At 39.0% G+C, this 13,193-nt stretch overlaps 1 protein-coding gene across 3 annotated transcripts in view; it reads right to left on the bottom strand.

Moving 5' to 3' along the window:
- Window positions 1-2,162: 2,162 nt before the first annotated feature.
- Window positions 2,163-13,193, bottom strand: part of LOC135470574 (uncharacterized) — a 24,992-nt gene continuing 13,961 nt past the window's right edge. For all 3 annotated transcript variants that reach the window (XM_064749598.1, XM_064749615.1, XM_064749607.1), the window contains 6 exons: window positions 12,669-12,947; window positions 11,695-11,919; window positions 8,296-8,947; window positions 7,169-7,229; window positions 4,484-4,640; window positions 2,163-3,865 (listed from right to left, as the gene is read on the bottom strand). In XM_064749598.1, the coding sequence (XP_064605668.1) occupies window positions 3,627-3,865; window positions 4,484-4,640; window positions 7,169-7,229; window positions 8,296-8,947; window positions 11,695-11,919; window positions 12,669-12,947 (1,613 nt within the window). In that variant the 3' untranslated portion in view covers window positions 2,163-3,626. The remainder of the gene's footprint in view (window positions 3,866-4,483; window positions 4,641-7,168; window positions 7,230-8,295; window positions 8,948-11,694; window positions 11,920-12,668; window positions 12,948-13,193) is intronic.

Raw genomic sequence — 13,193 nt, 5'->3', positions numbered from 1 at the left:
CTTGAGACAAGTGATGTTCAACAACTGTGATCACTTTTAGACAGCTGAAAATACCTGACATATCCCACTAATGCATGCACTGTATATTTTATCACACCTAAAAAAAAATAGCTGACCAAACTGCCTGGTAGGTAATTTAATACAGGTGGCAGTGCAAACAAGGGGAGATAATTGTAGTACATGTAGAAAAAATGCACACAAGATCATAAGTTATTATTTTGTCAGCGGTGCATTGCTTTTACCTAGTTACGGGCTGTTGTTGCACATCAGAATATTGTGTGACCATTACTTACTCAGGTGTTTTTCACCAGTGTAGTCGCTGTGAGTTCAAGCCCAGCTCATGCTGGCTTTCTCTCTGGCCAATGAAAATAAAAATAAGATTCCTTAACTCTGTATTACCATTTAAGTACCCAGTCAACTTAATATCTGTACACAAAATAAGAGAACACGTGCAATCTAGTTTTCGCATCTATACATGAATGACACTACATGAATCCCCAAACATGCACCTACACACACAACATAGCACCACTAATGTAACCATTGCATGGGTTACCCACACCAGCCTAAGGGAATTCTTTCTTTCTTGTTTAATGCCAAACTTTTCAATCATATAGATATGTAGGCCTACACCATATTCAGATCCACCAAGGCCCCCAAAGCAGTGAGAGCTGGGGGAGCTATATTAAAATTCTCTGCCTGAAGAGCTATATTAAAATTCTCTGCCTGACAAGCTATAATAAAATTCACGGAATGAAGCCGGACATTGTGTGCCCTAGTGATAAAAGTGTCTCTAACCACTGGAACATGGCTTGCTCTCCAACCTCAGTCAACGTTCTTCACATAAAGAAAATAGTAATTACATGTATATAGACAGCAGTGGAGAACCAAAAGAAAAATGGGTGTACAACGTGCGACCTTTCAGTGGTGTAAAATTGGTGAAGGACATTTCCTGCCAAAACAATCCAGTTCCAGCCTGTAAAACATTTTCTGCAGTATTTGTGATTGTGAACTACCGTGTATGATACTTTACCATCACAAAGTTACCTAAGTACAGATATATCACAAATGAGTTAGCCACATGGACCAACTTGTATGAGACGGGCAACCTTCACTATTTGAATTCGTAACCTTTAAACTACATAGCCCAGTTGTTCAAAAGTGTATTAGCAGCTAAGCTTGGACTAAAATCACATTAAATTTGTATTACTAGGCCAAGATTTAAGACTACACTTTTAATACCCTTTTGAACAACTGTCTCCAGCATACTCAAAAGGAGTGCCTTTTGTTTAGTTTAAGTTTACACCATTGCAAAGTCTTTCAGTAAAAGAAGAGGTAATTAAATCTATGGCACACAACAGTTGCACCGGACAAAATTCACAATCTACGAAAAGGCTGGAATGTTAATACAACAGTGCATCTAACTGCTACATGTACAGATCGAATGGAAATGGTAGGATTATGTAACACAAAGATACCAAATTTTCATTCACACGTGTGAAAAACAAAAAATCTAAAACTAAAAAAACTAGCCATAGACAAAACTTATATTCCAGGATAAAATCAGTCAAAAAGTGGTTAATTAAAAAAAAATTAAAATTGTTTGACCTAAAGAGAATGTACACGTATATGGTAGCCACTCAATTCACTCGACCAGCAAGGACACTCGCACAGGTGGGTATTATGAAGGGGTCCTAAAAAAATGAAATTTAGCTTTCCTCAAACAGTATACTTACTTGTATATACCCATTTGCTTCTAGTTTCCCTTGGAGAAAAGGATTTCACTAACAGTAACTATCACTGGTAAATTTGAATGAGATAAATACTATTATATACAATCATATTCAGAAAACAATGCTTTAATGCTTCATTGAATGGAGTTACAGTATCTGGATCTTGAATGCTCTTGCTGTTCACTTGTTAGTCTTCCATTCTCAGAAATTCTCCAAGGAAATTATATGTAAAATGCTCAATGCCAATTTACACGTGGATCCACAGGTGTACAAATTGTCTGCAATGCTCATCATACTTTGATTAGATTGTATGCACATGTAACTCAATTCAACCTACAGACTTGCTGTTGCTTTCAAATACTTGCCGGCATGAAGTCTCAAAAGCCCTTCTGTTAAGCATTCAAAAATAATATATATATATATATATATATATATATAATTAGAGCAGTGAAATATCAGGATTTCTTTTACAGATAACTGATATTATTATGCTGGTAATTTAACTATTTCTAAAATCATTTTCTGTTGTGCTCACAAAGTACAGTGACTAATGTTGTGCACATCTCATCTAACATCAGAAATATTGTTATATCTATAAAACTGGGGGCCTCTGTGGCTCAGTTGGTTAGCGTGCTAGCGCAGCGTAATGACCCGGGAGCCTCTCACCAATGCGGTCACTGTGAGTTCAAATTCAGCTCATGCTGGCTTCCTCTCTGGCCGTACGTGGGAAGGTCTGCTAGCAACCTGTGGATGGTCATGGGTTTCCACTGGGCTGTGCCTGGTTTTCTCTCACCATAATGCTGGCCGCCATCGTATAAGTGAAATATTCTTGAGTATAGCATAAAACACCGATCAAATAAATAAACAAATAAATCTATAAAACTGTTTATTTCTGGGCCTGAAAAGATATCAATGTAGATGAGGAAAACCTTAACCTTCTATTATGCATTAGTATGAGCTACAAGGTGACCTGATCCTCATCAAATTGTAAACCAAGCTTATTCCAATGAATGTTTTTACAATGCTGGTTGTAACAAGACTTCTGTGCATCCTTCCATCCTGCATGGATGACGGCTGCATCCTGTCACTTTCCTACAGTCATCCACAGGCCCATCAGTGAGGGACGATGTTAAGCTAGTTTAATGAGATAGTTGGCTCCAAAGTGATTTTTAAAAGCAAATAAAGAGTTCAAAAAATGTTAAGTTATACCTGAGACATTTCAGCAGTAGATGATCCACTTGCCATTCAATATTCATGGTCTCTAGCACATAGGTTTGTTATTCAGACAGTGTGAAAGTGAAAAATGTTGAGGTAAACTCTGCACCTGGCCATAATCATCAGAAAGGTTGGATATGTAAATGTACCTAAAGCACTGCAGGCTAACAGCTAAAGAAGCCTGACACTGTAGCAGAATGACTTGGAGAATCGTAGCACTTACATTTACCCTTGCGGTACACAAATCTGCTCAAATATGTCACAAATAACCATATCATTTAGCTTATATAAATGTATAGTTATTAATATGACTGGTGGTTTTATCATGTAGTCAAGAATATTTCTTTTCTATTACGGCAACAGCTGGTTTACAGGTGGAGGAAAACAGGGTACAAATCTCCTGAATTAAAGCCAGTCCTGTTTCTCGGGACATATTAGCGCACTCAGCCAGCCAGGGCCCTCAATTACCCGGCACTCAAACAAGCGTTACTGACGTCACGCAGCTGCACATGAAAGGTAGGCAGAATTTGAATTCAAGAAAATTTTGTGGGTCCACAAACTCTTAAGTGCACAGGCTAATATTTGTGTACATATATGTACATCCATGCATCCTTAATTTCAAACCCTGGTGGGTGAAATTCTGCCAGATTCTGAGGGTCATAGAACCTCTTTCTTTAACTATGGCAGATTGCAGATTTCCAGAATATCCAGCCTTCCAATGTCCTGTAGAAACTGGGCCAGCTGCTGTTTGGTACAGGGTGGGCAAGTGAACTCGGGAACAAATGCTGGATTCCTGACCTGCTGTCTGGTTTGTTTGTTATACACGAACTGCCAGTGATCCAGGAGCACACTGACAGGTGTCTGCTGATGTACCAGACAGAAGTGATCCACCATTGCTATCTCCTGGCCTGTTAACCCTACAAAACCACAGATCATACTGGCTTATTTCCATTTTCACTACTGTAGACTTTTCCTGTGTTTTACCTTACTCTACTTCATACATGACTAAATTACTCATCTGGTCCAGTTCTGAGAGTTCTGCTCATCTTTACAGGAAGGTTTTGAGGTTTGTTTGGAAGATAAGATGATATCCTATCAGCAAAATGCAAGTTTCAGCACCAAAAGTAATATTTTAAGACCTCTACTTGCCTCTAAAAATGCACTATTAAGGAAGAATTTTTTTACAGAAATTACAGTATTTTATGTATTTATAATTTACAGTGTGATAAAATCTCAAACAGCATGGGAAGTTATGAAATCAGACAACAAAAACAAGTTTTTATGCTTCAAAGACTAACTGATAACTAAACTGGTTGTGCTTATCACTTGCTAAGTATTTTAAAAGATTTCATTTAGTGTTTTATTTATGTGTATCTGATTGCTTTATAATGGTGTACTCAAGAATGTTTTCCCCTTGGTCAACTTAAGTTTTGTGAACACAGTGTCTTCAAAATTGTAGATAATAACAATAATGTATCCAGTCTTTTGACCAGAGAATCGTGACATGTAAACCACTACCACACCTGCTGACTAACCTATGTAATCAGCCAGGTCCTGCCAGCCACCTGATATCCCACCCCCTAAGGGAGGGTAAAGGTGAAAGTTCAGCCGCACAATTTGCCTCCATCCCAGCTTCATGGTGTCAGGATCAGGATGTTTCTTCTCTAGCCTGTTCTGTAGAGTAAAGCTAACCTGTAATTAAAAAGACAAAATGTACTTAGTAAGTCAATACTGTCTAAAATGCAAAATGAAGACAGTGGCGGACTGAAATCTTTTGTGTGAAGAGAAAGGCATCGATTACATTTTTAAATCCCTCAATGTGTTGTTCACTATCATAACAGCAATTTATATCAGATAATAAATATTTGTTCTCACTTGAAGCAGAGGTGAGCATAATGCTTCCTGAAATACCTGTGGACTGCCATGGTTACCATTGGTGTGACAAAGGTCGCTAAGCGATAGAGGTCCAGCTTATCAGCCATGGGTGTTCCTGGATGCTAACTTGCTGAATGAGTAAGGCCCTATTGTAAGAAATGAATGGTTGGCATAGATGCACAATCACCTCATGGTAAGTCATCCATGGTCAGATCCTCTCCACAATACAACATCAAATTTAGCTCTGGCTGTAATATATGATTTAACTCCATACGCACTCCAAATTAGCTGGTACATTTGTTTAAAAAAAGAAATTTTCGAGTTTCGGTTTGTAAAATGTCTATGAATCCCTGCATACGCAACATGGTTGGCTGGTTTTCGGCATAAGATGGCATCAGGATGGCGACTGGGAGTGGGTCAGGGTCTGTGGACGGCAGCTCGATTTTCCGCAAAAAGATTTTACCAGGATGGCTCTAGGATAGGACCCGGTTGTACAGTACAATGTATGAATGGCATGAGTGAGTGGATAACATGGATATATGAATGGAATGGATTATTGGATGTCATGGATGAAGTGAACGGCTTAAGTATACAGATGTTGTACTGTACATATACATGTAAGGATTGTACTGACACATGGATAGGGCTCGAAATTAGCACTCGTCCGAGGCCAGTGGATTTTCTGTTTTTGGTAGATGCTGGTACAGAAAATAAAAAATTCTCAGAAAATCCTTTATTTTTTTATAGAAATGAGGGTGTAAAACTCATCAGATGATCAAAAATTTGAAAGAAACCTTCAATATGACTGCCAGTATCAGCAGTGAACCTTTTAAACACCAAGGACTCGTGAGAGGTCATTGCTTCACTACTAAGCTGAAATCCATACTACGACCAGAGTTAGGACTTCACGTCCTCTGAAAATGACAAACGATCTTCATTCGTAATTAGCTGTTCCAAGCTGATTCTGTTTTATCTCATGTAAAATCAGAACAACTCAAATATTTTAGTGTCTGGACCAGTAAACTTGTGGGCTGACGAGAACAACTCACAGAGTTCTGGTCCTAGTGTCTAGTTTGACTTTCAGCTTATTTATTTATTTTATTTGATTGCTGTTTTATGCCGTACTCAAGAACATTTCACTTATGCGACGGCGGACGGAGAGGAAGCCAGCATGAGCTGGGCTTGAAGTCAGAGCGACCACACTGGTGAGAGGCTACTGTGTCATTATGCTGCGCTAGCCAAGGAGGCCCGGACTTTCCAATTAAATCCAACCCCATATGTATGGTACAGGCATACGGATGGCATTGATATGTGGATGGTACAGACACACAGATGGCACTGATATGTGGATGGTACAGACATACATATGGCATTGATATGTGAATAGTACAGGCATACAGACGACATTGATATGTGGATGGTACAGACATACAAATGGTATTGATACGTGGGTGGTGCAGACTTTCACATGGTATTAATATGTGGATGGTACAGACATACAGATGGCACTGATATGTGGATGGTACAGACATACAGATGGCACTGATATGTGGATTGGACAGGCATACAGATGGGATTGACATGGATGGTACAGACATACACATGGCATTGATATGTGGATCGTACTGACATACAAATGGCACTTATATGTGGATACTACAGACATACATATGGCATTGATATGTGAATGGTAAAGCCATACAGATGACATTGATACGTGGATGGTACAGACACACAGACTGCATTGATATGTAGATGGTACAGGCATTCAGATGGCATTGATATGTGGATGGTACAGACCTACAGATGGCATTGATATGGATGGTACAGGCACACAGATGGCACTGATATGTGGATGGTACTTTGTACAGACATACATGTACAGCTGGCATTAATATACTGATGGTACAGACATACAGTTGGCATTGATATGGGGTGGTACAGACATACAGATGGCATTGATATGTGGATGGTACAGGCATACATGTACAGATGGCATTGGTATGTGGATGGAATATTGTACAGACATACATGTGCAGATGGAATTAACATACTGATGTTACAGACATACAGATGGCATTGATGTGTAGATGGTACAGACATACATGTACAGATGGCATTAATATATGGATGGTACAGACATTCAGATGGTATTGATATGTGGATGGTACAGACATTCATGTACAGATAGCACTGATATGTGGATGGTACACTGTACAGACATATGAGTACCACTGACATGAATGTATGGTCTATATGGATGTATGGATGGAATTCATATATACAAGGCAGGCACTTGCCAGGAGCCAGTGTGTGAGGAACATGGTAAAGTAACTTGTACTTACCTCTCCAATCCAGTAATCATCTTCGTCTGAGCTTACAAAGATACTTCTGCAATAACTTTCTCTACAGCAAAAACAAACATACCATATTTAATACAACCAGGTGAATCCTTAGCAACTGTCGGACATCTAGGAATTACTTAAAAGAAAAGAACACATTTATACAATCTATACCTTAAATGAAAGTGATATACTTAAGGTTTAATACTATATCTTAATTTTTTGCCAGCATTAATTGTTCTCGATGTCATTGCCTCAACATAAAATCACATAAAATGAAGGCATTTGGCCTTCATTCATTAACACACACATACAGTAGTACAGGTTCAAACCTAGTCTTTGGCACAGAGTTTGTAGATTTCCCATCCATCACAGTTCATTTGGCCTGACTGACAATAAGTGGTTGTTGCCACTCATCTAGATATTTATGCAGGTAAACACTTGTTGAAGACCACACGTGTTTCACCATTATAGTGTGTGCATATCACGCACACTATACGGTACATGTACCTCACATGTGGGCATGCTCAACACTAACTTGCCAAAGATGAGATGGTTTACACAAAGCACATTGATTTTCTCTAATGACAGAATTGACCTCCATCATACATGTGTGAGTGAACAATGAAATACATTCTCAAGCATCTAAATATCTAAGAAATATCTACCAATAAATATGCAAGAAGGGACAAAATATTTTAATTTATTTATTTTGCTGGTGTATTATGCCCCACTCCTTTCATTTCTATGATAGCCATTCAGTATTGTAAACTATAACCTTAGTTTGATTTATCTGACTAACATGTAACTCCATACTCTGGAATTTTTCCCTTACATGGCGGCTGTCAGGTTTATGGCTGGAGAGCTCTAAGGAAACTACCCCTCACTAGTTACCTCACAAATTAAGTCACAACTGAAGCAGCAAGAGCAGGATTCACATACATTGTAATCAAGGGCTAAGCAGTCCAAAGTGAACACTGTCACAGGGTGCGCAATCCATGCAACAAACAGACAGGAAAGCCTATCATGGTATAATTCAACCTACGCTGAAACAGGTGGCTACATGTAGACATTCAACAAAAGGAAATTGTGAACATATAATTTGATGTGGTTATTTGTATGTCACATACCGTTTGTCTGTGGCCTTGGCAGGGATGCTTAGCTTTGGTTCAGTGGAGTCCCTCTCAGACTGCGCAGGCTCAGCATACACTGAAGTCCTCATCTGAGACTTGAAGCTCTTGTACCACTGTTTGTGCATGTACAATGTCTCTCTATCCGCATTCCGGATAGTCTCACTCACTGCCGCAGGAAGATTTTCAATGCTTTCTGAATCAGAATCATACCCGCCCGAAATAGAGACCTTATTGCGAATTAAGGCCTTTCGGCTTTTTTTCCTAGATAGCAAATCTTTCTCCCCCATGGAATAGCTTCTGCGAAAAGATTTCATATTGCATAGTGGATTTTCCGGAGGACAAAATTTTCTGTGCCTAGGCTTTACATGTGGTTTTGGTGGTTTTGGTGGAGGGGGCATGTTTAGCAATGATAAAGGTTCCTGCAAGTTACCAGGTGGAAAAGGTGAGGATTTGCCCATGATGGGGGTGGATCCAGGCGTGGGTGTGTGCACAAACAGAGGCACAAATGAACAAGGGGGAGGACCTGACTCATCCGGCATGAGGAGGGACAAGCTGGGCACTAGGGGAGGCCGGGTAAGTGTGTGGTTAGGTCCTCGCAATGCTGTAATGATCTCCTGCCCCAGGCTAGTTGTCACCTCATAATGGACATCTGCAATGTCAAGAATGAAAACTTGTTAGACTTCAACAGCTGTATAATGACAAGACAATTCATATAATGATCAACGTGATGAACAGCTAACACTGTCCTAGCTAAATATGCCTACACATTTTACATCTTGCACAATCCCTAGACTGATGACTGACATTTGTTTAATGGGCTACTCAAGTTTTATTTTTCACTGGCAGTCTGTTTCACAAGTTGAGGAAACTGAAGGGTAAACCACCGACCTTTGGCAGGTTATTGAGGAACTTTCCTACATGTGGCATACATACGTACACCATAGTGGAGGAAGGTAAGTGGTCATTATCAAACATAAGACTGCAAGTGCAAACGGCAACGTGAGTGTCATGGATCGCTTATTGTCATTAAGGCCTCACAAGGAGTGATACAGACATACCGGAGTGATGTGGCTAACACTGCCTGATTAAATCACCTTAACTGTACTTATCTTACACAGCCCTTGAACTCAACTTCATGATTAAGCTACTTTCACATAGAAGCACATGTAGAGTAAATCTAACATGTACTCTATCTAACCTATTTTTATTTATTTGATTGGTGTTTTATGCCTTACTCAAGAATATTTCACTCACACAACAGCTTCCAGCGGTATCATTCGTGGAAACCAGGTAGAGCCTGGGGAAACCTCATGACATTCTCAAGGTTGCTAGCAGATCTTCCCACGTACAGCCAGAGAGGAACTCATGGTGACCACATTGGTTAGAGATTCCTGGGTCACTACGCTGCAGTACTTTTTAGAATACCACCCTTAACATCTTGTTTAACTTTGATTCTAATGCACAATACACCAAGTCATGAATTTTGTAATTTACGGTATTTTATATGCACACAGCAAATCAAAAATGGAATGCTTGGGATATTACATTAGCAATGTCTGTACTCTGTACAAGCGAGCTAAAAAGGACATTTCCAGACCCTAAAATATTTTTTTCAGTGCTGATATCATGATATCATCATATCTTCCTAACCAATCTAGAAAGACATATTTAAAGTCAAGAGAACTCTCAGAATCTGGCAAAATAAGTAACTTAGTCAACGAAACTTTAGGTCATTTACCGCAGCCACCATAATGAATATATACAAAGTGTCGAGTGATGTACATTCAGGTGAACTGATTTGGGACAAACTCAGGCAACATGACGAATTACAATGTTATAGCATGTTCAAGAAATTGATAAGCGCAAATCACACTTGTTTCTGTACGATTTATCATATCAAAACAGTAATAAAGTCTGCAATATAAGCTACCCTAATAAGACTCCTTGAGGTACTAAAGTGAAGGAGTTCTGACTTAAACAGATTTAAAATTCATAGTGTCTCTTGAGACATGCATGTAATACAAACATAAGCTTATCAGCAGCTAACTTTCTCACTTCCAGACCATTCTTCAGCTCTGCTTCACACTGCTCAGTGAGGCTATTAAAGTACAAACAGTCACTTTAATTACTCAGTAAGCTACTGCTACATCAGCATATCAAAAAAAAAACCCTCAAAATTAAAGAAAAATCTGCTTAACCACCAAAAGGGTTATGTAATTTTCACCTTGCAGAACCTAGATCAGCTAGGCAAATTATTTTTGCACAACCCAAGGGTTATACAAATAGGTTTGGTCAAAACATGTTTCAAAATCAATCATGAAATTCAAGTACATTTACATTTCATAGTGGCAAAGTTTTATCTACACCGGACACTCCCAGTACAGCAAACACCAGTCGTACTGAACAGTGTGGTTGAGTGGTTGACAACAGTTACCTTATGTGTAAGGTAATTATTGAAATACATGTATTTAAATTCAATTACTATTACGTGATGTCCGGCCATCTTATTCAGGCATGAGGACTTCAGAATTGTTGGGAACAACTTTTTTGGTTTCATGTACTTTTGTTTGTGGTTCCCAACAATTTCTGCTAATAATTTTACGTTCTTGGCATTTCAATCAAAAATAAATTTTGGTGTCTGGTGTGAAGATTTAATTACAGCTGTGTGACTTATCAAAGTAAAAATGACCATAATCCCTCAACATTTTCGTCTAAAATGTATCAACTGTCTCTGACTAATTGAGGTGCTTAACTGAAGGCTATGAAACAGAATAAAAAATGGGAGAGAACCAGGCAAACTAAAGTTTATATCAGTTTGAGTTATCTCCCCTGCCTAAAGAGTGTGATGTTACAACTTCCAAAACCTTACACTCAAACAGATCTCAGAAAGAGAATCTTATTTGAACCACAATTTCCTGTGATCTTGATCTGCTGATACCTTCTGCCTGTTTTACATGTTATTCACATAATTAAGTCATCAGCATGATGGCAGACCTTCCCACGTATGGCCAGTGAGGAGGTCAGCATGAACTGGCCTTGAACTCACAGCGAGAGCAAAGGTGAGAGGCTCCTGGGTCAGTGTGAAAACCACATACCTTTGGCAACATGTGATGTAGAGCCTTACACTCAATACTGGTGAGGATAAGTTGCCTTCAACAAATGTAACACCATGCAAACGGTAATACCGACACTGTGGGCCATAGAAGCTAGAGCTGATTTAAATACCTGACCTTTAATGGACAATTGCCTGACAATCACAGTCAATAATGTGGCATTCTTTTCTACTCGGTTAGAGAGATAAGTCCTTAGATAAATTTTCATTTCTATTTTTCAGTTTAAGCATGTACATGTACTATCACCTGCATAAATAACACACATCACAATTACAAGCCTCACCTTCATTCAGACAATGTCCTTTTTTTCGGGAGGTTATCTGCAGCTTTTTTGTTTTCTTGTCATAATCAGAAAAGATATCAAAGTCTTTAAAAGAGAGGTGCTGCAAACAATGTGGACCAGACGTGCCTGAAAAACTTGATTTGTTCAGGGCTAAGCTGTTTTCAGTCAAACACAGAAGAACACGTTCCGCATGTCTGCTGGCCTTCGTCACAGACCATTTTCGTCCTGTTGTGAATAAAAATTACAAAAAAAAAAAAATTGAGGCACTGTTGTCAGTGAAGTAACCAGGTCACTATCATAGGAATCAGCCAAAACATGGCAAAATGATTGATGGAAAAGCCATGTTTCTTGTTTCTGTTACAAGAATTCACTTATTGTGGCAATGACATTAATGAAGGAGTCAGGTCTCTTTCAGCCATAATGTGGCAATGCTGTTATTGGAGGAGCCAGATCTCTATTACAGGAATTTCTGTATTTCAGCTATACCATGCCAATATAGTTAAGGGAGGAGTCAGTTTTCTATGACGGCCATATTCTGGCAATGTGATTAAGAAGTTATTTTTCTATTACAAGAATAGATTTAAGACATATCATGGCACTGTTGTCAATGAAGTAACCAGGTGAATACTAAAGGAATCTGCCACATCATGGCAAAGTTGTTCATGAAAAAGCCCTGTTTCTATTACAAAAATTCCCATTATTGTGTGGTAATATGGTTTATGATGGATCAACTGGGCCTCTCTTACAAGAATTTTTGTGTTTTAGCCATATCATGCCTAATATGGTTAAGGAAGGGTTTCTATTCAGCCATATTCAATGTGACACACCTCAATGTGGTTAAATGGAGGAGCTATTTTATTACGGGAATCTACATGTATATTTAAGGCATATCAAAGCATTGCTGTTAATAGAGGATCCATATCACAAAAATTCTTCTGTGATCGCAATTGACCTAAACCCTGATTAAGACTTACGGAATCCTAAGTGCCGACCAATCACAGTCTGCCAGTTTGTTTGGTCTTCCTTGGACCAGTCTGACCGGAGCAGGATACATGGAGACTGGTCAACCCCTCCCTCATTTTGCACGAACACGGTCAGGTACTTATAACTGACCTGCCACTTTACACACAGCAGAATGCTCTTTTTCAGTGACACAGTTCCTGAATCAGTTCCACAGAAATTTGACTTGGACAGGTGATAATAAACAGGGCGATGCCGACGTTTAGGGTCCAACATCCGCAGGCAGTACGATTCTGAAAGTCAAAACAAATTTTTTCTTCTGAAAACACAAATTTAACACACATAGTGCACAACTTTTCTTTTCCTTTTCTTAACTGGACTCACCCAACTGATGAATCTTTTCACTCACACTGCATCTAACACATAAAATAAAACATCTAAAACCCTTTACTTTGGAATTCCACCTCACCCCACCAAGCTGATGGCAAACATCATCAGCATGTGGCAAACATCATCAGCAGATAAGATACATCATCAAC

Source organism: Liolophura sinensis, chromosome 1, assembly GCF_032854445.1.
Source record: "Liolophura sinensis isolate JHLJ2023 chromosome 1, CUHK_Ljap_v2, whole genome shotgun sequence".
NCBI lineage: Eukaryota > Metazoa > Mollusca > Polyplacophora > Chitonida > Chitonidae > Liolophura > Liolophura sinensis.
Note: the sequence above shows the minus strand (reverse complement) of the source record. Positions and strands in the feature narration are given on the sequence as shown.